This window comes from Armigeres subalbatus, chromosome 3, assembly GCF_024139115.2.
Source record: "Armigeres subalbatus isolate Guangzhou_Male chromosome 3, GZ_Asu_2, whole genome shotgun sequence".
NCBI lineage: Eukaryota > Metazoa > Arthropoda > Insecta > Diptera > Culicidae > Armigeres > Armigeres subalbatus.
The window spans coordinates 313,515,170-313,541,589 of NC_085141.1; the positions used below are offsets into that span (position 1 = coordinate 313,515,170).

At 44.6% G+C, this 26,420-nt stretch overlaps 1 protein-coding gene across 6 annotated transcripts in view; it reads left to right on the top strand.

Moving 5' to 3' along the window:
* The window catches only part of LOC134225323 (uncharacterized), a 153,839-nt gene that overhangs the window by 90,191 nt on the left and 37,228 nt on the right, over nucleotides 1-26,420 (top strand). For all 6 annotated transcript variants that reach the window (XM_062705285.1, XM_062705286.1, XM_062705289.1 and 3 more), the window contains exon 2: nucleotides 21,866-21,968. In XM_062705285.1, the coding sequence (XP_062561269.1) occupies nucleotides 21,866-21,968 (103 nt within the window). The remainder of the gene's footprint in view (nucleotides 1-21,865; nucleotides 21,969-26,420) is intronic.

Genomic DNA, 26,420 nt, shown 5'->3' on the forward strand with positions numbered 1-26,420 from the left:
CCTCTACTCGCGGTTATGTTTAAAACATTACCCATTGCTCGTTTCTTGACGTTGGACAACATCTTATTCGAAGGTACTCAGTCTAAAATTTGGGACCATCACGAAATGATACAATATTTTGAATGTTAATAGCGCCTCTACCTTACGATGGAGCTGCAAAATGGTGCGTTGACATTGAGGAAGGAGCCTCCAATTAAGCTCTGGCTCCCACCACAAGTTCCTATCTCTGCCTTCCACGGATCGATAACAAGACCGCCAACTATGGATTGCGTACTTAGCTGGTAGTGCAGCCTGAGCACTGTTGTCCTTCTGACAACAGCTAGAGTAAGAAGGTACGTCTCGAGCGTCTGTCCACCAGGAGGTGCGGCTTAACAGCGCCTGCCTAGTATCCAGCGGCTGATTAACGGAGTGTTGAACCTAACGTGGCAGCCCCACCAGCGCGATGTAGGTAACGCCACCCCCGAGGCCAATGGGGCCCCGGTAAGGTAGCTTATAGGAAAAAATCGAGAAAATGAAGAAATAATAAAAAGAGAACGTTATTTTTGGCAATCAATCCGGTAACGAAATATTAACAATGAAATGAGGAAGCCTGGAAATATCATTTCGACAATTGATTTGTGAAATCATGAAGTTTGAGGAGTCACACGACTTATTTTGGCTCAATTAAGGAAATGGCCATTCCGAAGATTCCCCAGATGGATTCCAAGTGGCCCAGGAACTCGAAAAATGTCATTAATATCATTGTTTTGTGAAATAATGAAGCTAGAAGTGTCACACGACCTTTTTTGACTTAAATTTGTTCATGGCGACTTTTTCCGGGGACAACTGACCCCAACGGATTCTTGAATAATTCTGGCACCGTACTGAGGATTGACCCAAATCCAGTATAATAAAACAAAAATTGGGATCGATCCGGTTCGAATGCAACTTGTTGCGAAGATATGTGGTTTTTACAGCAGATTCAATTTTTGAAAGCCCTTGAAAACAGAAGTCAGACGTTCCCCACAGTCCATTAATTTTTCATGACTCATCTGTTTTGTGGGTCCTTGACAATCAGCAAACAATTTCTGGAGGCGTTATTCAAATTCTTGTATTCCAATATTAATCAGCCCTACATCTTTTTGGATAGCTTCTATAACATTTGCCCCAACTGTCTCCCATTCTTGATGGTGTTGTGCGAGCTTCAATACATCACATTTGCAAATTATCCTGCCACCAGTTCTCAGCAATTCTTCTTTCGTGACATTAATACTCAATTAATATCAGCAAGAACTTCATGAGATTTGACCCTCCAGGCACTACCACAGCGTGGGCCTTAATCTTCTCCATATCCAACTTTCCATGCTCCACCAAGTTGTTCAGATATTCAACGGTCGAACTGCGAAAAGCACTTTCCGAATTTTTATCGAAAATCTGCGAATAAAAACGCTTTCGGAATTCCTTGGCATCGTACACGTTGAACGGGAAGTGAACGACGTTCAAATTTCAAAAATGTTCTAAAATTCCCGCTCCCATGTATCTATCAGTTTCTTTTTGGTGATTTAAATGTCCTGGCGCTAAGACAATTTATGTTTATATGGAATATTGTAAGAAAAAATAAAGTTTGTTCAAATTGTCCTACAAACTTAAAATAGTCATGAATTCAAATGTATAATCCTTACATCCATTTTTGGAATCTATATAAACAAAACTTGCGATTAACTCATTAGTTCTGAGTTAATTTAACGGTTCACGCTATGTTTTAAGGCAACTGAGGGTCGTGGATTCGAGTTTCATCGAAGGGAAAGTGGTTACCTCCAATACATTTTTTAAATCAAAATCTTCCACATAATGCACAATGCACATATTCACATCTGAGTTTTCAAAACATTGTAAAGTGTAATGTCAAGTCGGGTGGTTTAATACCCGGAAAATAGGCAATTAACTTTGATTGAACCCAACTATTATGCATAGTGAATGCACCTCGGATGTTAAGCCGTTAGATCATAGTTTTTGACCTCTAGTTTAAGGACGGGCATCTCGGAATCTAAAACAAAAAGCATTCGCGTTTTCAAGGGCACCCCATTTAGAACGGAAGCAACACACAACTGTCATTTTTATTAAGGCTTGTCTTTAAGGATCTGTGTTTATTGAAATATTTCATCGGTGAAAATTTGACTTTTTTGTCAGGTGATATGTTCAACCTTAAAATCTATTTTGATTAAAAAAATAAATTTGAAGCAAGTTCCATGGAATCCAAGATCTACATTTGTTTCCTAAAAGGAAGAAAAGATTTCATATAAAACATTTTTTATATGATGAAAATAGCATATGCTATATTAGAAATACTGTTCAAACCGAATATATATTTCATTTTTCGATAGCAATTTTTTTTTTATTTCTTTATTAAAAAGGCTTGCAGCCCAAGGCTGGCTCACCTCTTCGATAGTGGATGGCGCTGGGTTGCTGTTTTTTTATAGACGCGTATGAGATATTCAGTCACATAAGAATAATTCTTATGTGACTGAATATCTCATACGCGTCTATAAAAAAACAGCAACCCAGCGCCATCCACTTGTTACCATGGAAACAGAATTCAAAACAAATTGAAAGAACTCTCCGTTCTGTGTTTTGAGGAAGTAAAACTACTCAAATCAATTCCTGCCTGCACCTGCGTACAGGTGCTCGGAAGGTAGGTGAAATAAACTTCACTAACATTCAACTTTTTAATCTAATTTTTATGGTATTCTCTTTCGAAGGTTTGCCTTTTAAACAAATTTCTGTTGATGATTACACAAACGACCACCTAGTTAGAACTCGTCAAGATGATCGCCACAATACCTGTCCGCTTTGAGAGGTAGCCAGAGAGACGTTAGATTCGCTGGAACCCCAGAATCGTAGAGAAAATGCACCGAAAAATAAATCTAATGTTGCAAAAGTTTGTCTGTCGTACCTATTTTTTTTCTAGGAAAAAGACATGTCTGCTCAAAGCGGACCAAAATTTAAAACCTTTTGAATATTTCTGATGATGTCAAGGAACAAACAGCGGGAAAAATAATTCAAAATGTGACTCGTGCACCGGGAAATGTTTTAAAGCTGCCCAATTTTCGTGAAAAAAAAAACCGTATTATAGCAGGAAATAAGACACAGACCAAATCTGACATAATCTCACATCAAGAAATGATACAAAAGAAAGCAGATTTGAATCTGAGCATAACAGAGGTATATTTTTTTATAATTTAGTTATAAGCAATAAAAACTACTTGTTTACATCTTCAGACAAATCGATTGGCAAAAAACATTCGACGAGGCAGGCGTACAGCTATTAAGCCGTGACTTAAACAAGCCCTTCAGAATACCATGGTGCACGAGTTAGATGAATTCTTCGAGGCGATAACACTAGATACAACCGTAACGTCTGAATCCATTAAACCATATCCGATAGTTGTTTGCAAGAGAGTGAATGATTTGATCGACTACATTAGGGCAAGACGAAACGTGGATCATCCGAATCAAAATTGGGATAAATGGAGGGCAAGGATCATTGAAAATATGTATGAACATCGAAGAAATTTCTTCTCAGTCAAGTAATTTTAAAGATTCAGGAGTTCGGCAATCGATTTTTCTTGCACTGTGTCCTAATGTATCGGAAAAGTATGATATCGTTTCAAAGATCAGGACTCGTTTGCAACTACAAAACCGGAGGGCCATTAAAACAGGTATGCTATAACTTATTTTAGTCTTTTTTTTAAATTATTTTTATATTTAGGTATTGTATCTAACTGAATACATTACAGGTGATCCTAAAATTATAAACATATTGGCTGGTGTCATGGCGAATAGTGCTACGTATACATATGCCTATTGCACATCAATCAAATCCGACTTGGTAAACAGATGTGGAACTTGACGCACCATCGGTTCAAACAAAGGGAACGCCGATCTATGGATTAACGCTGGACAGGTCAAGAAAGATGGTCGATTATATTTCAATTGTGTTCATTATCCTATTTTGGAAGGAGGAGACCATAGACCATGACACAATTTTAGACAAATGCCCTCCTCCAGTGCTACATTTGCCAAAAAACCATAAAGACAAATCAGAAGTCTTGGCATCAGCAGATACATATCAAAAATATAACCATTAAAAATTTAACCTCAAATGAAATATTTCAATCGACACAGATCCTTAAACTATAGGTCAAAAACTATGATCTAACGACTTAACATTCGAGGTGCATTGACTTTGCATAAAAGTTGCCTTTAAACATAGCGTGCTAAAAAAATGGCTAAAATTATGAATTTGGCTTCAACGAAGCAGTGGCAAATTGACTCAAAATAAATTAGTTTTTCGTTTGTTTTGCTTATATAAATTCTAAAAACGAAAGTTGGGGTCGTACATTTGAGTTCATGACTATTTTACGTTTGTAGAAGAACTGGAACAAATTTTAATTTTTCCATAAAAACTCCCATATGAATATAAATTGCGTTATCGCCACACCTAAACCATCAACCTAAACCAAACCTGAAATTTTGCCAGGACTCCTAAATCACCAGAAAGAAGCTGATGAACATATGGGAGTCAAAATGTTTGAACATTTTTGAAATATGATCAACCTTAGGGCAGCACCTTTCATTTATTTATTTATTTATTATCAGACTAAGGCCGGAGTGGCCTGTGCTGCACATAAAAGACTTCTCCATTCAGCTCGGTCCATGGCTGCACTTCGCCAACCACGCAGTCTGCGGAGGGTCCGCAAATCGTCCTCCAGCTGATCGATCCACCTTGCCCGCTGTGCACCTCGCCTTCTTGTTCCCGTCGGATCGTTGCCGAGAACCATTTTCACCGGATTACTGTCCGACATTCTGGCTACGTGCCCGGCCCACCGCAGTCTTCCGATTTTCGCGGTGTGAACGATGGATGGTTCTCCCAACAGCTGATGCAACTCGTGGTTCATTCGCATCCTCCACGTACCGTCTGCCATCTGCACCCCACCATAGATGGTACGCAACACTTTCCTTTCAAAAACTCACAGTGCGCGTTGGTCCTCCACGAGCATCGTCCAGGTCTCGTGTCCGTAGAGAACTACCGGTCTTATAAGCGTTTTGTAGATAGTCAGTTTGGTACAGCGACGAACTCTATTCGATCGGAGCGTCTTGCGGAGTCCAAAGTACGTACGATTTCCAGCCACTATGCGCCTCCGAATTTCTCTGCTGGTATCGTTATCGGCGGTCACCAGTGAGCCCAAGTACTCGAATTCTTCAACCACCTCGATTTCGTCACCACCGATAGAAACTCGTGGTGGGTGGCTCACATTGACCTCTCTTGAGCCTCTTCCTATAATGTACTTCGTCTTCGACGTGTTGATGACTAGTCCAATCCGTTTAGCTTCGCTTTTCAGTCTGATATAGGCTTCCTCCATCCTCTCAAAGTTACGTGCCATGATATCAATGTCGTCGGCGAAACCAAATAACTGGACGGACTTCGTGAAAATCGTACCACTCGTGTCAATCCCTGCTCTTCGTATTACTCCCTCCAAAGCGATGTTGAATAGCAGACACGAGATACCATCACCTTGCCGTAAACCTCTACGCGTTTCGAAGGGACTCGAGAATGCCCCTGAAACTCGAACTACGCACATCACCCGATCCATCGTCGCCTTGATCAACCGTATAAGTTTATCCGGAAATCCGTTTTCGTGCATTAGCTGCCATAGCTGGTCCCGATCGATTGTATCATATGCGGCTTTGAAGTCGATAAATAGATTATGTGTGGGCACGTTGTATTCGCGGCATTTCTGCAATACCTGACGTATGGCGAACACCTGGTCTGTGGTAGAGCGTTCACCCATAAATCCCGCCTGATACTGCCCACGAACTCTCTTGCAATTGGTGTTAGTCGGCGGCATAAAATTTGGGAGAGTACCTTGTAGGCGGCGTTCAGCAATGTGATTGCGCGGTAGTTGCTACAATCCAGCTTATCGCCCTTTTTGTAGATGGGACACACGACACCTTCCATCCACTCCTGCGGCAGAACCTCATCCTCTCAAACTTTGGTAATCACCCAGTGCAGCGCTCTAGCCAGTGCTTCACCACCGTGTTTAAAACAGCTCTCCTGGTAGTTGGTCAACTCCATTGGCTTTGCTGTTTTTCAGCCGGCCGATCTCCTCCTGGATTTCCTGGAGATTCGGAGCCGGTAGTCGCTAGAGTTTCCATTTCCCGGCCATTTTAGTTGTCCCGGGATTCGGGATGATTTTGTTCGTATATCCCGGGAAATCCCGGGATCCCGGGATTTTTCAATGTTTCCTTAGAAAACTTATTTTTTGATTTAAAAACGATTTTGTTCAATGTTCAGGGGTAAAGTTCATATTTTAGAAAGGCCAGATAATACATATTTCAAATTGGAACTCAATTCAATTCTAATTTGAATCGATTCTTTCAAAAAAAAAAACGACTTCAAGAAGCAAATAATATTCACGTTTTTCTCGGAAGGTAGAGTACCCTTTTAGAATATATGATCGCCGAGTCCAAGAAGAAGGGTTCGCTGGCGGTTGAAGTCGGCTTGGCTGTTTGCATTGTTTTGACTATGCATTGGGTTTAGACAGTTGCTGGGATTTCATTCAATACCCCATTCAATGACGAAAGATGGAAGATGCGCAGTACTGGGCCCATAACCTATTGGATTATTATTATCGGAGTTCGATAATTTAACGTAAGTTAACTCGATAATTTAACGATAATGGAGTTAATAGATTATGCGATTAAAGTTGGTACACCTTAATAAAGCTTAAAAAAATAGAGTTGGTATACTATTTTGACAGAAGCCGAGAATTGGACAAATTGATTGAAGCCTGTTGACCAGAATTGATTTTGATCGAAGCGATACACCAAAAAAAAAATAAGGCAGAGCATCGGGGTCGGACCACTTGTACTTGCGCATGTGTTGGAAAGTTTGTTGTACGAACTTCGATTGGAAGGACATGAATTGGATCAAGAATTGTTTTGGAGGCAAAAAGTTCAGGAAGACTGACTCAATGTTGGGCGGCGCGAGCAGCGTACACAACCTCGCTGTAGACGGAAGATGGGTAGGAAGCAGGCGCCAAATAGATGTAGCAGATCTTGTACTGAAGATACTTATCGTTTAATTAATAGAGAGCTGTAGCTGCTGGAAAAAGTATCAGTCAATAACCCTCCATTGAGTGGTATAGGGGAATCTAATATTTTTTGTGAAGGTGCTCTATTAACTATCTCCGATATTTTCATGTCTGTTCCTCTCTTACTAATTTATTAATAAGATGATATCGATTGCGCATCACAAAGAACCTTGGCTCCGTATACATGCCTGAGCCTACCTAGTTTATCACCAAGTTACCAATTTGGGTTTCGCGTTCAAAACAAATAAGTTTTGTTAGAAGAAAATTTACACTGTTTGCGATCCGGAAATGAAGCAGTATTTTTTGTCCCGGGTATCCCGGGATTTTCGGGATTTCAAAAATAATATCCCGGGAATCGGGAAATCCCGAATTTTCCTCAATCCCGGGATTTTTTGTCCCGGGATGTCCCGGGATGGAAACTCTAGAAGTCGCATGTCCTGCGCGCGTGCTCCTAGGTTCATTATCATACCGCCACCGTTGTCTGCCATATCGCCATTCAGGTACTCTTCGTAGTGCTGCCGCCACCTTTGGATCACCTCACGCTCGTTTGTAAGAAGGTTCCCGTTTATGTCCTTACACATATCAGGTTGTGGCACGTGGCTCTTACGTGAACGGTTCAATTTCTCATAGAACTTTCGTGTGTTATTAGCGCGGTACAGTTCCTCCGTCTCCTCACGGTCTCGATCTTCCTGCTGGCGCTTTTTCCTCCGGAAAATCGAGTTTTGTCTGTTCCACGCCCGTTTGTATCGTGCCTCGTTCGCCCTCGTGCGGTGTTGCAGCAATCTCGCCCATGCTGCATTCTTCTCCTCAACTAACTGTTCACATTCGCCGTCATACCAGTCGTTTCTCTGATCCGGAGCCACCGTGCCTAGTGCAGCGGTTGCGGTGCTTCCAATGGCGGATCGAATATCTCTCCAGCCATCTTCAAGAGATGCTGCGCCTAGCTGCTCTTCCGTTGGGAGTGCCACTTCCAGCTGCTGCGCGTAGTCTTGGGCTAGTCTATCGTCTTGTAGCCGCCCAATGTTTAGCCGCGGCGGACGACTCCGACGCGTGTTGATCACCGTCGAGAGTTTTGAGCGCAGACATACTGCAACGAGGTAGTGGTCGGATTCAATATTCGCACTGCGGTAAGTGCGTACGTTCGTGATGTCAGAGAAGAATTTACCGTCGATTAGAACGTGGTCGATTTGGGTTTCCGTTACTTGATTAGGTGATTTCCATGTGGCCTTGTGGATATTCTTGCGGGGGAAGAAAGTGCTTCGGACTACCATTCCGCGGGAGGCTGCAAAGTTTATACATCGTTGGCCGTTGTCGTTCGATACGGTATGCAGACTATCCGGTCCGATAACCGGTCTATACATTTCCTCCCTTCCTACCTGAGCGTTCGTGTCACCGATGGCGATTTTGACGTCCCGCAGTGGGCATCCATCGTATGTCTGTTCCAGCTGCGCATTGAACGCTTCTTTCTCGTCGTCGGGTCTCCCTTCGTGTGGGCAGTGCACGTTGATGATGCTATAGTTGAAGAAACGGCTTTTTATCCTCAGCTTGCACATCCTTGCGTTGATTGGCTGCCACCTAATCACGCGTTGGCGCATCTTTCCCAGCACTATGAAGCCGGTTCCCAGCTCGTTGGTGGTGCCACAGCTTTGGTAGAAGGCTGAGACGAGACCTGCAAAGACGCTGCTTCTTTTTTCTTGTTTTGACACTTGTTCTTCTTTTCATCACAGTTGACCATCGAGTTTCAACTGTTTACTTGAGTGTTTCACCTAAATCCCGGGTAGAATCTTCTGAGCACAATAAACGTGTTTGCAATTTACGAATTTGTAAACTTATTTTTATAATGATTTTCCTATCGGAAATAAAACATGTATTTATAACTGTTCAATAATAATCTGTCCGGCTATTGTAGAATACTTTTCAAAGTGAAAAAGTACTCGTAAAATAAAATCATTCGGAATACTTTTCGAGGGATACCAATGCTTTCACATAAAAAGGTGCTGGTTGCATCTGACAATTCGTGATAGCGCTTGCTGGTTGCAGATGAAGTTACATTTTTTCCTCTTTGCAAGTCCCGTCCCAGGTAGAAGGTAGCCGCTCGATGCCCGCTTTTCCACACTTTCTGTCCTGTCCAGCAGGTTTCCTGCAGCGCTACGACATCGAAGTTGCGGGGATGTAATTCATCGTAGATTATCCTGTCGCAACCTGCGAAACCTAGCGACTTGCAGTTCCATGTTCCAAGCTTCCAATCGTGATCCTTTGTTTGTCGCCTAGGTCGTTGCCGATTGTATCGAGTCGTATTATCTTCTATGTCGTTCGTAATAGTTGTTTTTAAAGGCGGCTTATTGGGCCTGCGCAAACCTCCTGTCTCGTCGGAGGGCCGTCGTGTCAGGGCTGTTTAGCGTCCCACCTAACACCAGGACTTGGGCTTGTGCGCTTTGAGCGGCACACGGTCGCTTTGGCGGAGCCCACTTGCGGATACATGCAGCTTTTTATAGAGCCGTCTAAGACGAATTAAGTACTGTCCATTTAATTCCACCAGTTAATTTTCGTTACCTTTGCAGATACGTATTTCGACCACAACTGTGTGGTCGTCTTCAGTGTCTTGTACTTGACTCTTGTACTTTAGTCGAGTCAAGTACAAGACACTGAAGACGACCACACAGTTGTGGTCGAAATACGTATCTGCAAAGATAACGAAAATTAACTGGTGGAATTAAATGGACAGTACTTAATTCGTCTTAGACGGTTGAATACATTCCACTAAAAGAGCTATATATATTTTTCTGAATTTTTATAGAGGTTTAACAGGGCCCACTGTCAAACCCCACCACATCCTAGGAAGGCGCCACAACTCGCAGATGGCCTGGGGAGGGATCGTCAAGCCCTTGGACATAGTCCCTGCTGCCCACAAAGCACCTTTCATAGAGTTTCCATTTCCCTCCCATTGTCGGTGTCCCGGAATTCGGGTTGAAATGTTCCGCGTATCCCGGAATTCCTGGGATTCTGGATTTTTCAATGTTTTACCAATCTTTTGGTTTAGAAAACGATTTTATCAAATGTTTAGGGCTAGAGTTCATATATCAAAAATGCCATGAAATACAGAGTTCAAGTAGAAGCTGAATTCAAATCCAATTTGAATTGTTTCTTTTAAAATATGACTTCAAGAAGTAAATAATATTCATGTTTCTTTCGAAAAGAAGAGTGCGCTTTTTTCATTTGAGGGTTGATCTGTTGGACGAAATCAGATTGATTTTTTGTGTTGTTTTGCATATGTATTGGATTTAACCAGTTGCTGAATGCTCTATTTAAGCAACCTATTTTCTGTTGGAATATCGGGTAGTGTACGACACCTCGCTGTAGACGAAAAATGCGCAGTGGAAGCGTTCTGAGCCCATAACCTATCGGAGTTACGGGAATCCCATCTAAAAGAAAACACAAATGGCACGCCAATGACTGATACTTCTGGCAGGTTACTGATTGACAGCTGCAACACTTCAACAGGTCATGGGTCCAGGAGCGGTTCCGGATCTACAACTTAGTGTCGATGGATTAGCCATAGAGTCGTTGTTATCGTAGTATCGTAATCAACGATCGGCCTCATAAGTCGCATGGCGCCGCAGGATTATGAATTGAGTTGCGAGTGGCGTCGTACGGAATTCATCGGGAGTTTGATATTTTTGGTAGGTTGCTGACTGGTCAGCAGAAGTCCAGGTGTAGCTTCGGACCAAAACATTAAGGAGCATCGAGAGGTACGAACACAAATACAGAAATCACTTTAATTCGTCTAGCTGAGTCGATTGATATATAATACTATGGGTCTCCGAGCCTTCTATAAAAAGTTCGGTTTTGGAGTGATCATATAGTCATTACGTATACTTAGTACACGAGAAAGGTAAAAACAAAGACTTGTTTTACAACCTACAAATTGTCGAATCTGTGCCATAAAAGCGTTACTATAATAATCGAACATGAAGGCCTTCATTCGCAAGGAGCCGCACGAACAATCAATCAAACCCACCTCATATCCTTTCACTCCATCCTAATCTTTTCGTCCTATCAGATTTTCCGTCTTTACGGATCAAAGATAATTTGTTTTCGAAACCCTTTGATTTACCTGGGTAAATTAGTGCAATCTTGCTTAACAATTCGTAATCTTGAATTGAAAGCACAGGATCTCAGTGTGTACTAAGAATTATGAATTGTGAATTTATTTGATATAGATGAGATACTAAAATAAGGAAATTATGGTTTACGTACGAACTGACCATTTATTGCATGTATTATTTATTATTTTAATATCTACTATTGTGCCAGATTATCCTTGGATCCATCCATTCATAATTTGCATAAAAGCATATCCAATCCATTTTCATCTACTCGTGTTGCTTCTGTTTTAGATTTATTCGCCTGACAATACATTGAAGACAATGAAACACTTGAAGCATTCATAAAAGGCTTTTGATTGTTAGGAACAAACAAGAGCTTGAAACCGCACTCCGACACGTCAGATTATAGCTGCCGCTGTCGGTATACGATAGGGACACATTAAAATCTGCTCCTTTCATTTCTGGTGGTGAACTATTGTCCCCCGTCATATTTGTCAAATTTGATTGTCGACTGCCCTATCGTCATAGACACAGATATGCACTTGACATGGGCTCCAATTTATCTACTCGCTAGAAAAGGTTCATGATTGAGGTTGGTAGAACAATTCCCTGCCAGTCTAGAGGTGCGTCAGTTTTTTCAACGATTGAAATATTTTCCTAATCTCGTTTTATGATAAACTAACTGAGCACCTCCTTGCCATTCTTATGAATCATGGCCTGAATCACGTGCCAAAAGAAGTGCTGCGCCCCTTTACCGGTGACCCCCAGAGTCTGGTGCCCGATTTAATCTCTCCCAATTCAGATTGCGCGCGCCAACACCACTCCACAGACGATTTAGATTGATGTGACGCCGTCTAGAAAGAGTCGGTCACCTACTATATCACGGATCTGTGGCCTTGGGGTAGGTCTTAATTTGATCCATTTCTGCGCTGAATCTGGACCTATTGAGCTGTTGTTGTTTCTTTTTGATTTTGGAACAAGCCAGACGAGGAGTCGTGATCCAGCCGTCACACCGCACTTCGATGGATGACGAGCAGATTATGTGTGGCATGACCGCATGACTGAGTGTTGGATATGGGTGAAGTTTTGAGCGTTGGCTGTCAAGCTCAGGGATGCCGCCTCACCAGTATAGAATGAATGGGGCTGACGGTCATTTGCTACCGGCCGCATCAACGTCAGTAGACTGAGCTGCTAAATAGGTAACCGTTCCGGGAAAGTGAAATCTAGATCTGGGGACGTGTCTACCCGCCGGGTGCGCTTAGGTTCTCATCCGGCACGCTCGATTATCATAAACAGTATCATGTTCGTTCCGGCCGGTGCGAGATTATTGTGCACGCTATTCCTGTGTAGGTTGTGGGGTGTTTGATATAGTGGGAAGGTGTTTGGCTAATGCGTGTAGCCAATGCATCATCATCACATTCATATATTTTATCGTGTGGCTAGGTGACGATTAATGTTGCCCCATCGCGATTAACTTGACGTTTTGTTTAGTGGATTTAGTTTTCCCACAACAGCTGTTTTGGATAGAACGGTTTGTTTGTTGATTATAAACTACAACAAAAAAACTAACCCGGAGGCGTAGTTGAATTGTGGGCAATGGGGATAAATGCTAGAACTTTGTAATTGCAGCAAAACTATTTAAAGTTCAAAATTATCAAAAGAAATTTTTGGTTAATCCTTAACCATAAAAGATTGCGATAATATCATTATGCAAGGTATAGGGTAACAGGACTTGTCTTGTTATAGCACATGCCATACACACTATTTTGAATTTTCTCGTAAAATTCTGTCGAACTTCCACGGAAAATTCTTTTGACAGCTTTGCGCAAAGGTAAAAATGTAAGCCTCGAAGTGTTGTTAAAAACTGTCGGTGGTGGCAGCGCACCTATTCCTGAGGTTGCCCTACACACCTTGTTCTCACGTCTAAATATTTGCTTTTTTGTACCCTCTTCCGGAGGAACTCCCGGAGGAACTTCCGGAGGAACTCCCGGAGGAACTTCCGGAGGAATTCCTGGAGGAATTCCCGGAGGAACTTCCGGAGGAATTCCCGGAGGAACTTCCGGAGGAATTCCCGGAGGAACTTCCGGAGGAATTCTGGAGGAACTTCCGGAGGAATTCCCGGAGGAACTTCCGGAGGAATTTCCAGAGGAACTTCCGGAGGAATTCCCGGAGGAACTTCCGGAGGAATTCCCGGAGGAACTTCCGGAGGAATTCCCGGAGGAACTTCCGGAGGAATTCCCGGAGGAACTTCCGGAGGAAGACCGGGAGGAACTCGCGGAGGGATTGCGGGAGGAACTCCCGGAGGAATTCCCGGAGGAACTTCCGGAGGAATTCCCGGAGGAACTTCCGGAGGAATTCCCGAAGGAACTTCCGGAGGAATTCCCGAAGGAACTTCCGGAGGAATTCCCGAAGGAACTTCCGGAGGAATTCCCGAAGGAACTTCCGGAGGAATTCCCGAAGGAACTTCCAGAGGAACTTCCGGAGGAATTCCCGAAGGAACTTCCGGAGGAATTGCCGGAGGAACTTCCGGAGGAATTCCCGGAGGAACTTCCGGAGGAATTCCCGGAGGAACTTCCGGAGGAATTCCCGGAGGAATTCCTGGAGGAACTTCCGGAGGAATTCCTGGAGGAACTTCCAGAGGAATTCCTGGAGGAACTTCCGGAGGAATTCCCGGAGGAACTTCCGGAGGAATTCCCGGAGGAACTTCCGGAGGAATTCCCGGAGGAACTTCCGGAGGAACTCCCGGAGGAACTCCCGGAGGAACTTCCGGAGGAATTCCCAAAGGAATTTCGGAGGAATTCCCGGAGGAACTTCCGGAGGAATTCGGAGGAACTTCCGAAGGAACTGCCGGAAGAACTTCCGAAGGAATTTCCGGAGGAACCTCCGAAGGAACTCCTGGAGGAATCTCCGAAGGAATTCGGAGGAACTTCCGAAGGAATTCGGAGGAACTTCCGAAGGAATTCCCGGAGGAACTTCCGGAGGAATTCCTGGAGGAACTTCGGAGGAATTCCCGGAGGAACTTCCGGAGGAATTCGGAGGAACTTCCGGAGGAATTCCCGAGGAACTTCCGGAGGAATTCCCGGAGGAACTTCGGAGGAATTCCCGGAGGAACTTCCGGAGGAATTCCCGGAGGAACTTCCGGAGGAATTCGGAGGAACTTCCGGAGGAATTCGGAGGAACTTCCGGAGGAATTCGGAGGAACTTCCGGAGGAATTCCCGGAGGAACTTCCGGAGGAATTCGGAGGAACTTCCGGAGGAATTTGGAGGAACTTCCGGAGGAATTCCTGAGGAACTTCCGGAGGAATTCCCGGAGGAACTTCCGGAGGAATTCCCGGAGGAACTTCCGGAGGACTTCCCGGAGGAAGTTCGGGAGGAATCCCCGGAGGAACTTCCGGAGGAATTCGGAGGAACTTCCGGAGGAATCCTGGAGGAACTTCCGGAGGAATTCCGGAGGAACTGCCGGAGGAATTCCCGGAGGGACTTCCGGAGGAACTCCCGGAGGAACCTCCGGAGGTACTCCCGGAGGAACTTCCGGAGGAATTCCCGGAGGAACTTCCGGAGGAATTCCCGGAGGAACTTCCGGAGGAATTCCCGGAGGAACTTCCGGAGGAATTCCCGGAGGAACTTCCGAGGAATTTCGGAGGAACTTCCGGAGGAATTCCGGAGGAATTCGGAGGAACTTCCGGAGGAATTCCCGGAGGAACTTCCGGAGGAATTCCCGGCGGAACTTCCGGCGGAATTCCCGGAGGAACTTCCGGAGGAATTCTTGGAGGAACTTCCGGAGGAATTCCCGGAGGAACTTCGGAGGAATTCGGAGGAACTTCCGGAGGAATTCCCGGAGGAACTTCCGGAGGAATTCCCGGAGGAACTTCGGAGGAATTCCCGGAGGAACTTCCGGAGGAATTCCGGAGGAACTTCCGGAGGAATTCCCGGAGGAACTTCCGGAGGAATTCCTGAGGAACTTCCGGAGGAATTCGGAGGAACTTCCGGAGGAATTCCCGGAGGAACTTCCGGAGGAATTCCCGGAGGAACTTCCGGAGGAATTCGGAGGAACTTCCGGAGGAACTTCCGTAGAAACTTCCGCGGGAATTCCCGAGGAACTTCCAGAGGAATTCCTGAGGAACTTCCGGAGGAATTCCCGGAGCAACTTCCGGAGGAATTCGGAGGAACTTCGGAGGAATTCCCGGAGGAACTTCCGGAGGAATTCCCGGAGGAACTTCCGGAGGAATTCGGAGGAACTTCCGGAGGAATTCCCGGAGGAACTTCCGGAGGAATTCGGAGGAACTTCCGGAGGAATTCCCGGAGGAATTTCCGGAGGAATTCTGGAGGAACTTCCGAGGAATTCCCGGAGGAACTCGGAGGAATTCCGGAGGAATTCGGAGGAACTTCCGGAGGAATTCGGAGCAACTTCCGGAGAAATTCCCGGAGGAACTTCCGGAGGAATTCCCGGAGGAACTTCCGGAGGAATTCCCGGAGGAATTTCCGGAGGAATTCCCGGAGGAACTTCCGGAGGAACTTCCGGAGAAACTTCCGGAGGAATGCCCGGAGGAACTTCCGGAGGAATTCCCGGAGGAACTTCCGGAGGAATTCCCGGAGGAACTTCCGGAGGAATTCCCGGAGGAACTTCCGGAGGAATTCCCGGAGGAACTTCCGGAGGAATTCCCGGTGGAACTTCCGGAGGAATTCCCGGTGGAACTTCCGGAGGAATTCCCGGTGGAACTTCCTGAGGAATTCCCGGAGGAACTTCCGGAGTATTCCTCGGAGGAACTATTGGAGAAATTCCCGGAGGAACTACTGGAGAAATTCCCGGAGGAACTTCCGGAGGAATTCCTGGAGGAACTTCCGGAGGAATTCCCGAAGGAACTTCCGGAGGAATTCTGAGGAACTTCCGGAGGAACTTCCGGAGGAACTTCCGGAGGAATTCGGAGGAACTTCCGGAGGAATTCGGAGGAATTCCGGAGGAACTTCGGAGGAATTCCCGGAGGAACTTCCGGAGGAATTCGGAGGAACTTCCGGAGGAATTCGGAGGAACTTCGGAGGAATTCCCGGAGGAATTCGGAGGAACTTCCGAGGAATTCCCGGAGGAACCTCCGGGGGAATTCCCGGAGGAACTTCCGGAGAAATTCCCGTAGGAATCTCCGAAAGAAATTCCTGGAGGAACTTCCGGAGGAATTCCCGGAGGAACTTTCGGAGGAATTCCCGAAGGAACTTCCGGAGGAATTCCTGGAGGTACTTCCGGAGGAACATCCGGAGGAATTCCCGGATGAATTCCCGGAGGAACTTCCGGAGGTACTTCCGGAGGAACATCCGGAGGAATTTCCGGAGGAATTTCCGGAGGAACTTCCGGAGGAATTCTCGGAGGAACTTCCGGAGGAATTTCTGGAGGAAATTACGGAGGAATTGCTGGAGGAAGTTCCGGAGGAATTCCCGGAGGAACGTCCGGAGGAATTCCCGGAGGAACTTCCGGAGAAATTCCCGGAGGAACTTCCGGAGGAATTCTGGAGGAACTTCCGGAGGAATTCGGAGGAAATTCCAGAGGAATTCCCGGAGGAAATTCCAGAGGAATTCCCGGAGGAAATTCCAGAGGAATTCCCGGAGGAACTTCCGGAGGAATTCCCGGAGGAACTTCCGGAGGAATTCCCGGAGGAACTTCCGGAGGAATTTCCGGAGGCACTTCCGGAGGAATTCCCGGAGGAACTTCCGGAGGAATTCCCGGAGGAACTTCCGGAGGAATTCCCGGTGGAACTTCCGGAGGAATTCCCGGAGGAACTTCCGGAGGAATTCCCGGAGGAACTTCTGGAGGAATTCACGGAGGAACTTCCGGGGGAATTCACTGAAAATTATCTATCACGCCGCCACCGATAAATTTTCAATTGGCGCACAGGTCCAGGCCAAAGGACAGTCCTAGGTCGATGGAGACTCCGAGGACCTTGACAAGGTTCCGCTTTTGTATCGGTTGTTCTTTTTTCTTGAGACTAGGGCCGGAAAGATGGTCCCGTTCATTGCATACATGTCCGCCGACACTTTTCCCGGCTAACATGGTGAAGCCGACCGATGACGCCCATTGATGAACTGCTTCTCGGGTACGGATACGCGTTCGCGCCAGAATGCCTCCGACCACAAGCAGCATGTCATCCGCCTGGACAATGATGTAGATGCTCTTGGGGAGGCCATTGAAGCCACCTTTCACCTACTGGGTCACCATCAGAACAGACCCCTGCGGGAACCTAGTTTCCTCAGGATAGGTCATGGAAGCGAAGTTGCTGATAAATACCCAGAAGGACTGGCGGAAGAGGAATTTGGAAACAAAAACTGGTGGGTCGGTCGTTCTGGTGGGGTCAAGACGTCCGGTTTACCAGCGCCCCGACTATCCAGGGCTCTACAGGAGTTTTGCTCGAACTCTTAATTCCATCCAAAGGTTGGGATACAGCTTCCCGGCCTAAGAAGCTTCGGTGGCCAGAATCAGCAAACGGCACAGGGGATGCCGTAGTGTAGTTTGTTTTTGGCATGCTGGAGGCGGCAGCATGGGGATTGTGTTCGTATGGATTGAAGAGATGGTTAGGGTTTGGTGGAAGGTCCACCACTTTTGTTAGTACGATGGGTGTTTGGGGCATTCTTGGAGTTTTGAAGTCAGGTGTGATGTTTGTTAGGCTTCTTTTGGGAGTGTTGGACACGTGAAAACCGAATGAAGATAGAGATTTTGGCCGTGGTGCCAGATTCGTTGTTGGATGTTTTGAATGAGGAGAATAGAAAATATCCTACTCAGGAGAAATATTGGATAAGTTGGTGTTGTGGCTTTGCGACGTCTGGGGAGTGGGGGAAACAGTGGCAAAATCGCCACTCATGGTTGCGACAGATGTAGAGGAGCTACCCTAGCAGCACTGTACTTCATTGGTTTCTGCAACTGATCTTCTTCTTCTTCGTTGGCATTACATCCCCCACTGGGATATTGCCGCCTCGCAGCTTAGTGTTCATTAAGCACTTCCACAGTTATTAACTGCTAGGTTTCTAAGCCAAGTTACCATTGGGGTCGTACACTAATTACGTAAGCACTTATGGGGGGAGGGGGGGTCTACAATTTTCTTACATTCCATATAAATAAAAATGATTTGTATGGAAAAAATCTTACATGGGGGGAGGGGGGGTTGAAAAACCCAGAAAAAATGCTTACGTAATTACTGTACGGCCCCATTTCTGCATTCGTATATCATGAGGCTAACACGATGATACTTTTATGCCCAGGGAAGTCGAGACAATTTCCAATCCGAAAATTGCCTAGACCGGCACCGGGAATCGAACCCAGCCACCCTCAGCATGGTCTTGCTTTGTAGCCGCGCGTCTTACCGCACGGCTAAGGAGGGCCAGATTTAGCCACAATCAAGTTGCTGTAACTGTTTTTGTCTAACTTGTGCTGCTCGGGTTGAGATAGGCTTATATGCTTGAGCAGCGGTTGGAGTGAAATCAGATTGGGCATTGTCATTACTCTGGTAGGAGGCGAATCTGATGTTCCGTTGCCTTTGAACAGGTCGTTCTCAATCCTCAATACTGGACTTCTAGCCGAAGAGACTCCAGCTCCGAGCGCATGGTTCTCATTACCTGAAGAGTAGCAGAAACGTTCTTGAGAGACACACTTGTCATAACAGAGTTTCTGTGACTTATATTACATTTGATCTAGTTGTATTTGAGTTACCGTAACCAAATGTACCAGAATTGTGCTACTCGGGTCCATTCCTGTTGGTAATGGCTGAGTAGCCTGGCTTGTGAAGATCTGAATTCTTTGTGCGATTTCGGCGTAGCAGTTGTAGTCGACCTTTATCTTCTGTAGTTGAGGCAGCCGCGGCTGGTGATGTTCCCGGTATATTCGTTAAAAAATCTCGGAAGGTCGCACCGGACTTTGGCCGGGCCAAAAGACCAACAGCCAAAGCTCTGCATTAGAGAGGGGTAGTTCACACTCAGTTTTTATTACTGCAGCTCGGTAAAAATACGCACAGCCGTCTGCCCAGCAAAATAAAATCTGATATCCCAGCAAAAATGACGTTTGTTAGCTGATTTTCGGCAAATCATTTGCTGATTTTCAGCAACTTTGACAGAAATCTCAGCAAAAAATATTTTTGCCAGAGTTCAGCTGTGTGAAACTCGGTAAGCATTTTGCTGAGATCCCGGTAAAAAAAATTAGTGTGTAGTGTCGGGTGTGAGTGCCTCGAGAAACCGAAATAGAAGTGCCCTGATCTTGAACTTGAAGTCCCGTGAATGGTGAATACTGGGAGAGGAGTGTTAGTTTTCTTTTCACATACGATGAACTTCATCAATACCTTGCTCGCCCAGCTCTGTACGCAATTCTTCAGAGTCACTGTTGACAGTACACCCGGTTCTTTTTTTACACGGGTGGGTTTTAGTTGATTACGACCTTTAGCGTTGATGAAACTATGAGTTAACCCCATGAAAAAATTCACAAAAAATCAAAGAAAATTCAAGGGGTATTTAGAAAGCTGTGAAAAAGCAGGTTACCCGGGAAATTAAAGAATACCAACCGTGTAAAAAAAATATTGGGTGTATCCCGACAATAAATCTGGTTGACCCGGTTGTGAACCGGATGGGTAATAGTCTGGACCTCAGAACCTTCGTTTAGTTTCTCTGTCTTCAACAGCTTTTCGAAGTGGCTTTGGTTCCTAACCTTAAGGGCATGGGGAAGGCTAAATCAATATTTCCGCCTAGGAAACGGTGTACGGATTTCTTGATTAGCAAGGGAGCTATTGGAAGGAGCTTCCCATTAACATCTTAGAGATGCAATACAATGAGATCGTCGTGTTCATCCCTGGGATCTATGAACACAGGATCGGTTTGTCCTGTATGCCCCTCATCCTTTTTCCTGAACTATAGACGATTTTGAAGGAGGAGATCCTCCCCTACTGATCTCTGATATATTGAATTCATCACAAAGCATTTTGAAATTGCTTTAGCGCTTTTGCCTCTTTGACATTCTTGTACATCATGCGAATGATAACACCTGGTACCGCCCATGGAAATTACCGGCCGGCATAACGGCAGATCGGTTGTGATGATTTCCATTGTCGCGCACCCGGCGAGTTTCCCACATTCGCGTGTAGGTCAGTGTCAATCCGTGCTCATCCGTGGAAATGCTGCTGTGGCGAATTATAATAAGCATGACGTCAAAGGCGGCTTCCCGAATGGCGGCAGCAAACCAATTTCGAAGTAATTCTCCTCTAAATCCGGCTCATCATTACACATGCATTGCTAATTGTTTCGGATTCACTGAAACAGTTCTACCGAATTCCATCAGCGCTTAATCATCCCCATCATCGGTACCACCGGATCTCAACTTGACCTTTAAGCATTCCGACTAGCGACTAGTTGACATACAATTGTGTTGTGTTCTAATCAATTCAATGTTGTCGCACTCCGGTCGCAAGTTAGGCCTAGCAGCGCTACAAACAATCAATGCTTACATTCACCTTCCAAAGTTTTGCAATACGGCTCCTACATGCTGGGACTGTGATGCCGGCTGCTAGCTAAAAACTTCCCAAATGGAATGGATTCGTTGGAGTGGCGCTTCCCTGCTGAACATTCGTCCAACTCGAGCCGTCGTCGGGTTTGTGCGTTGTTGAGGGTGGAGCGAGGACACGGCACTTTTGAAAGTTGACGAAATTGCGAAGTTAGGAATTTGCATTAGGAGCTGAAACGCCGTCGGTTAGTAAGGTCAAATCCGGTAGCATGGTTTTTCATTCGGTCAAGGGAAAAACTTTGTTTCAATTTGAAACGCGTCGTGCTGTTGAAAACCTGCCAGATATATGTTGACATCATTTGTAGAACATCGGTTTTTTTAATTCCTGGAATATCAAAACTGTTTATATTACTTTTAATTTTATATCAATTTCAATTTTCAACCACAGTGTATCTTGCTTGCAGATGCAAAGGAAAAGTTCAATCGAGATTTTCTTTTGAACTTGGAGGTAACTTCGTTCATTCATATACTCCGATCAATGCGAACTAATTCCCATAATGTATTCTACTGCGATTGATGATGGATTTAGATTCGGCCTTGGATCAGTCAAATCATTTAAACGCACACTCAAATAACATTGAAGACTAAAATAATCTTGTTCACCTAAACTAATCCGTTAAGGTGAACTGTTTTTGTATTTGAATGTAAATAGCTTCCTGTCGCTAGCTATATTAAAGCCTTTGGCTAGAGTGTTTTTCCAATGTTTCGACGAATTATTCAAACGGTCTTGACAAGTTGCCGTCACGTATTTAGTGAGAGAAGAGGGTTTCGAGAAACGTTGTAATCCATACAAATTATTTAGAGGTTTTCATAAAAAGTATAACGAAGGGGTGGCCTCAATGCTTTGAAGGAAAGAAGATGAATTCCCATTACTATCATTAAAAGTGCCGGCGCGAAATTAGATTCTTTTGGTTGCATTGAGCACATAATTAAATTTCGCTTGTGAAAACTTGAAGGGGTTCTATTGTGCTCCTCACTTTACGTAAATCTATGTACAGTACGAAAGCCGACCGTACCGGAAATGCTAATTCAAATTCTTAATAATCACCTCTGTTTGATGTCGGAAGAATCTAATTTGTCAAATTTAATTATTTTCTTTACAGGTTTTAGGCGTGCACATTACGGTGGCGAAAGCACAGCAGGAAGTGATAGTATCCATAGATGATCCCGATAAGACACAATACCATGAAGCGAATTTCAATACGAGTGAGTTCTTTACTTTACTATCAATTTTAGTAGGGGAAGAGGTTCGGTTGTGGGCACCCTTTTGTGTTTGGTCTATACCTTTGGCCCTAATTGATCTTATGCCGACAGTCATATACCAATGGAAAGTGAGACGAATAGCCCTATTACTAGTAGAGAAATTATATTGATTTCGTCGATTTAGAAAATTTTATTGACAATTTTGGACATTTCTATTTTGTCGTTCGGTTTTGGGCATCCTTGGAAACTCGGCTAAAAATAAAGAAGAAAGAATGAGAACAATCTAAATTTAAATACAAGGAATAATTTATTTATTCTAAAACCCAGGAGACACTAAAAAACCCAGATCAATCCACCTAGCAGTGATTTCGTGCATTCATTTTTTCCAATGAGTTACGTTTATTGCACTCATTTATACACATCACAGTAAAACATTCTGATTAATCACCCTCGCGGTAATGGTGCCTTGCTGGTTCATTATAAAAAAATGTTTTGACAATAAATTTTGATCCCAGAGTCCGATCTGACCAATTTTCAATAGAAAACAATACGATAGGAATTCCCGTCTAATGCAACTTGTTGCAAGCGAAACGGTCAACGATTAGCCCCAAAAAGTGTGTACAATCCAACTTTCCACGTTCGCCAAAATAATGGCGGATTCTATTTTTAGTTTAACATTAACTGCTTCCAGACACTGAACTGCAATTGTTGGCTAAGCAAGCATTGGTTTTATTTTGACAAATTTTATTAATTAATTATCTAATACATGCATTCATTTCTTAGACTATGTGTTCCGTGTTACTTAACACTATCATGCTTATTTGATATGATACATATTGGCTTCAATGTGATTTTTAAAAGTTGATTTTTGATCTAGCAGAAATCCTAAATATTTAGCTTTGCTAGACCAAGTAATTGGAACCCCAATCATAGTAACAATGTGTCTGCTAGAAGGTTTCAAGAAGCTCTCGGCTTATGTGGGAAATTATAAGCTGAGTTTTGGAGCATTCGGCAAAATTTTCCATTTTTGCAAGTAAGTGGAGAAAATATCCAAACTTTTTTGCAATCTACTACAAATGACACGAAGGCTTAGCCCTTTGGCGGAAAGGCCCGTGTCATCTGCAAACAAAGATTTTTGACACCCTGGTGGTAAATCAGGTAAGTCAGAAGTAGAAGTTCACACAGTTTGCTTATTGAAGCAGCAAACTGTTTGGACGATAAATAGAGGCCTGGAGTTTTGTCCGGATTCAAAATTTAAACAACTTTGGCGTTTTTTCATTTATCTGGGAAGTATGCCAATTGCCATCATCATCCGGGACTTTCATATTATTCAAAACTTTTTTGCGTGGATTGCATTTCCAGAATAAATCGTGAATTTAGCTTGTGGGCTTCGTGGCCGAGTGGTTAGCGACGTCAATCGTCTAGACGCATGGGCTATGGGGCGAGGGTTCGATTCCCGCTCCGGTAAGGAGGAAACTTTTCGTGATCGAAAAATTCTCCACCGGTCCACTGGGTGTTATGTGTCCTGTCCGTTGTCTAGGTGTTAAGTATTCAGTCTGTACGACCTCTGGTCGAAGACGGTGTTCCTGTTTTAGTTTTAACAATCGCTCAGTTTTGTCGTCGTACGTGAAGAATTTATGCCGCTTTTCAGTTAAATACTGAATAGGACGTTTGCGATCTTCGAAGGATCCCGAAAAAAACGCGATAGTCACCCTTCCTTACAGTCTGGAATGAAACCTTAAACTCCTGAAGGTTACTCAAAATCTCATTCTGAAAGCCAGATTGGCGGAATCCTTTTCTTCTTCGCATGGATCGTCATGTATCAATTTCGTCAATTTCGTCATGTATCAAATCGAACTGATTGCTCACTGCTCAGTTCGACAGGAGAAGAATTATTTCCAATGTTAGAGTTAGAAGGAATATCTGAAGTCTCCAGCTTCCTTCTATTTTTCCGCGCTTTGGCAGGACGGTCGTGAAACCTCGTTAGAATTAAGAGACTCCCCCTTCATATTGTTTTTATTAATGCTGATTGCTGAGCGTGGAGACGTGACCTTATAAGAGGTTTTTTTTCAGAACGGGGTCCCTGCAGAATTATCACCGCTTGTCGGAATTTTCCTTCCGCAAACGGGTTCACCGTAAAACGAAGGCACGGATCCAAGCAAATATCGTAACGGGATCAGTAGGTACAAATAGCGCTGAGATGCACTGTGGAAAGTAAAATAGCCTCGGGTAGTATTAAAAACTTCCTTCAGCAAAGAGAACAGACAACCGCACAGTACAAGAGCACAATGCGGTCTTGTGATCTATATTCATTGTTTTTATTATTGCTTTGTTAAACTAGCAAATGCACAATCCAAAACATTGTTCTTGAATCATTTATCACACCCCAACACAGCCCTTTCTTGCAGTTTGGACGTCATCCGTATATGGAAAAACTGGTGGGAACATATTTTGGTGTGACAATATTTTTGGAACGGGTGTCTCAGACTGCGCAAAATTTGCAGTATAGTTGAAAATAATTAATTGAATAGTTATGGCTCATCCAGGATGGTGAGCGCAGTGGCAGGTTTTGACAGTAAATACATAGGGTAACTGTCAAAACAATGGAGTCCAAGTCCAAATGAGAGACTCTCTTTTATTACGCTCTCTTTTGCCAATATCTAGGCTAGTTTAAAATTTGTTGCAATATTTTCACCTCAGCACACTAGACAAAGCTATTTTCTTCAGATCGGTGCTCGAACATCCAATATAAATGTTAGTATGGCTTTGTAATAATCGATAGAGAAAGTAAACAAAGAGAGCCTCTCTTTTGGACTTACGACGTTTTCAAAAATCACGCGAGATTTGTTCTCGTTCCCAAACGTGTTGGGTACCCAACTGTCAAAACTGTACTGATTTTTCTTTCGTTGACATTTAGCACCCTATCTTCGCCAGCAAAAGATGTATCGCCTGGGATGACATCGACAATCTTCCTCTGTAGTTTATTAGCCCTATTGTCAAAGCGCGCCGCTGCGTTCATCATTCTGGGTGACCCTTAAGAGCTGAGCAGAATTGATACGTTTGCGTGCGTTTTGACAGTCCGCAAATTAAAATGAGAAATTTGAATCAAATGCGTATTTTATCATTTTATTATCATTTTAACGACGCTAGTGAAAAAAAGCACGTTCTTAAAGCACAATGATATATACTTTTTTTGAATCTCATATTTAAACCACTTCACATAATTGTTTATTCAGACTAAGGCCGAAGTGGCCTGTGCGGTATATAAGAGCCTCCTCCATTCGGCTCGGTCCATGGCTACACGTCGCCAACCACGCAGTCTACGGAGGGTCCGCAAGTCATCTTCCACCTGATCGATCCACCTTGCCCGCTGCGCTTGTGCCCGTCGGATCGTTGTCGAGAACCATTTTCACAGGGTTATTGTCCGACATTCTGGCTACGTGCCCGGCCCACCGCAGTCGTCCGATTTTCGCGGTGTGAACGATGGATGGTTCTCCCAACAGCTGATGCAACTCGTGGTTCATTCGCCTCCTCCACGTACCGTCCGCCATCTGCACCCCACCATAGATGGTACGCAGTACTTTCCTTTCGAAAACTCCGAGTGCGTGTTGGTCCTCCACGAGCATCGTCCAGGTCTCGTGTCCGTAGAGGACTACCGGTCTAATGAGCGTTTTGTAGATTGTCAGTTTGGTACGGCGGCGAACTCTATTCGATCGGAGCGTCTTGCGGAGTCCAAAGTATGTACGATTTCCAGCCACTATGCGTCTCCGAATTTCTCTGCTGGTATCAATTTCGGCAGTCACCAGTGAGCTCAAGTACACAAATTATTCTACCACCTCGATTTCGTCACCACCGATGCCAACTCGCGGTGGGTGGCTCACATTGTCTTCTCTTGAACCTCTTCCTATCATGTACTTCGTCTTCGACGTGTTGATGGCTAGTCCGATCCGCTTGGCTTCCCTCTTCAGTCTGATGTAGGCTTCCTCTATCTTCTCAAAGTTACGTGCCATAATATCTATGTCGTCGGCGAAGCCAAACAGCTGGACGGACTTATTGAAAATTGTACCACTCGTGTTAATCCGTATGCCGTAACCCTCTGCGCGTTTCGAAGGGACTCGAGAATGCCCCTGAAACTCGAACTACGCACATCACCCGATCCATCGTCGCTTTGATCAACCGTGTCAGTTATCCGGAAAACCGTTTTCATGGATTAGCTGCCATAGCTGGTCCCGACCGATTGTATCATATGCGGCTTTGAAGTCGATGAATAGATGATGTGTGGGCACGTTGTATTTGCGGCATTTCTGCAGTACTTGGCGAATTGTGAACACCTGGTCCGTGGTGGAGCGTTCGCCCATAAAACCCGCCTACACGAACTCCCTTGCAATTGGTGCTAGTCGACGGCATAAAATTTGGGAGAGTACCTTGTAGGCGGCGTTCAGCAATGTGATTGCG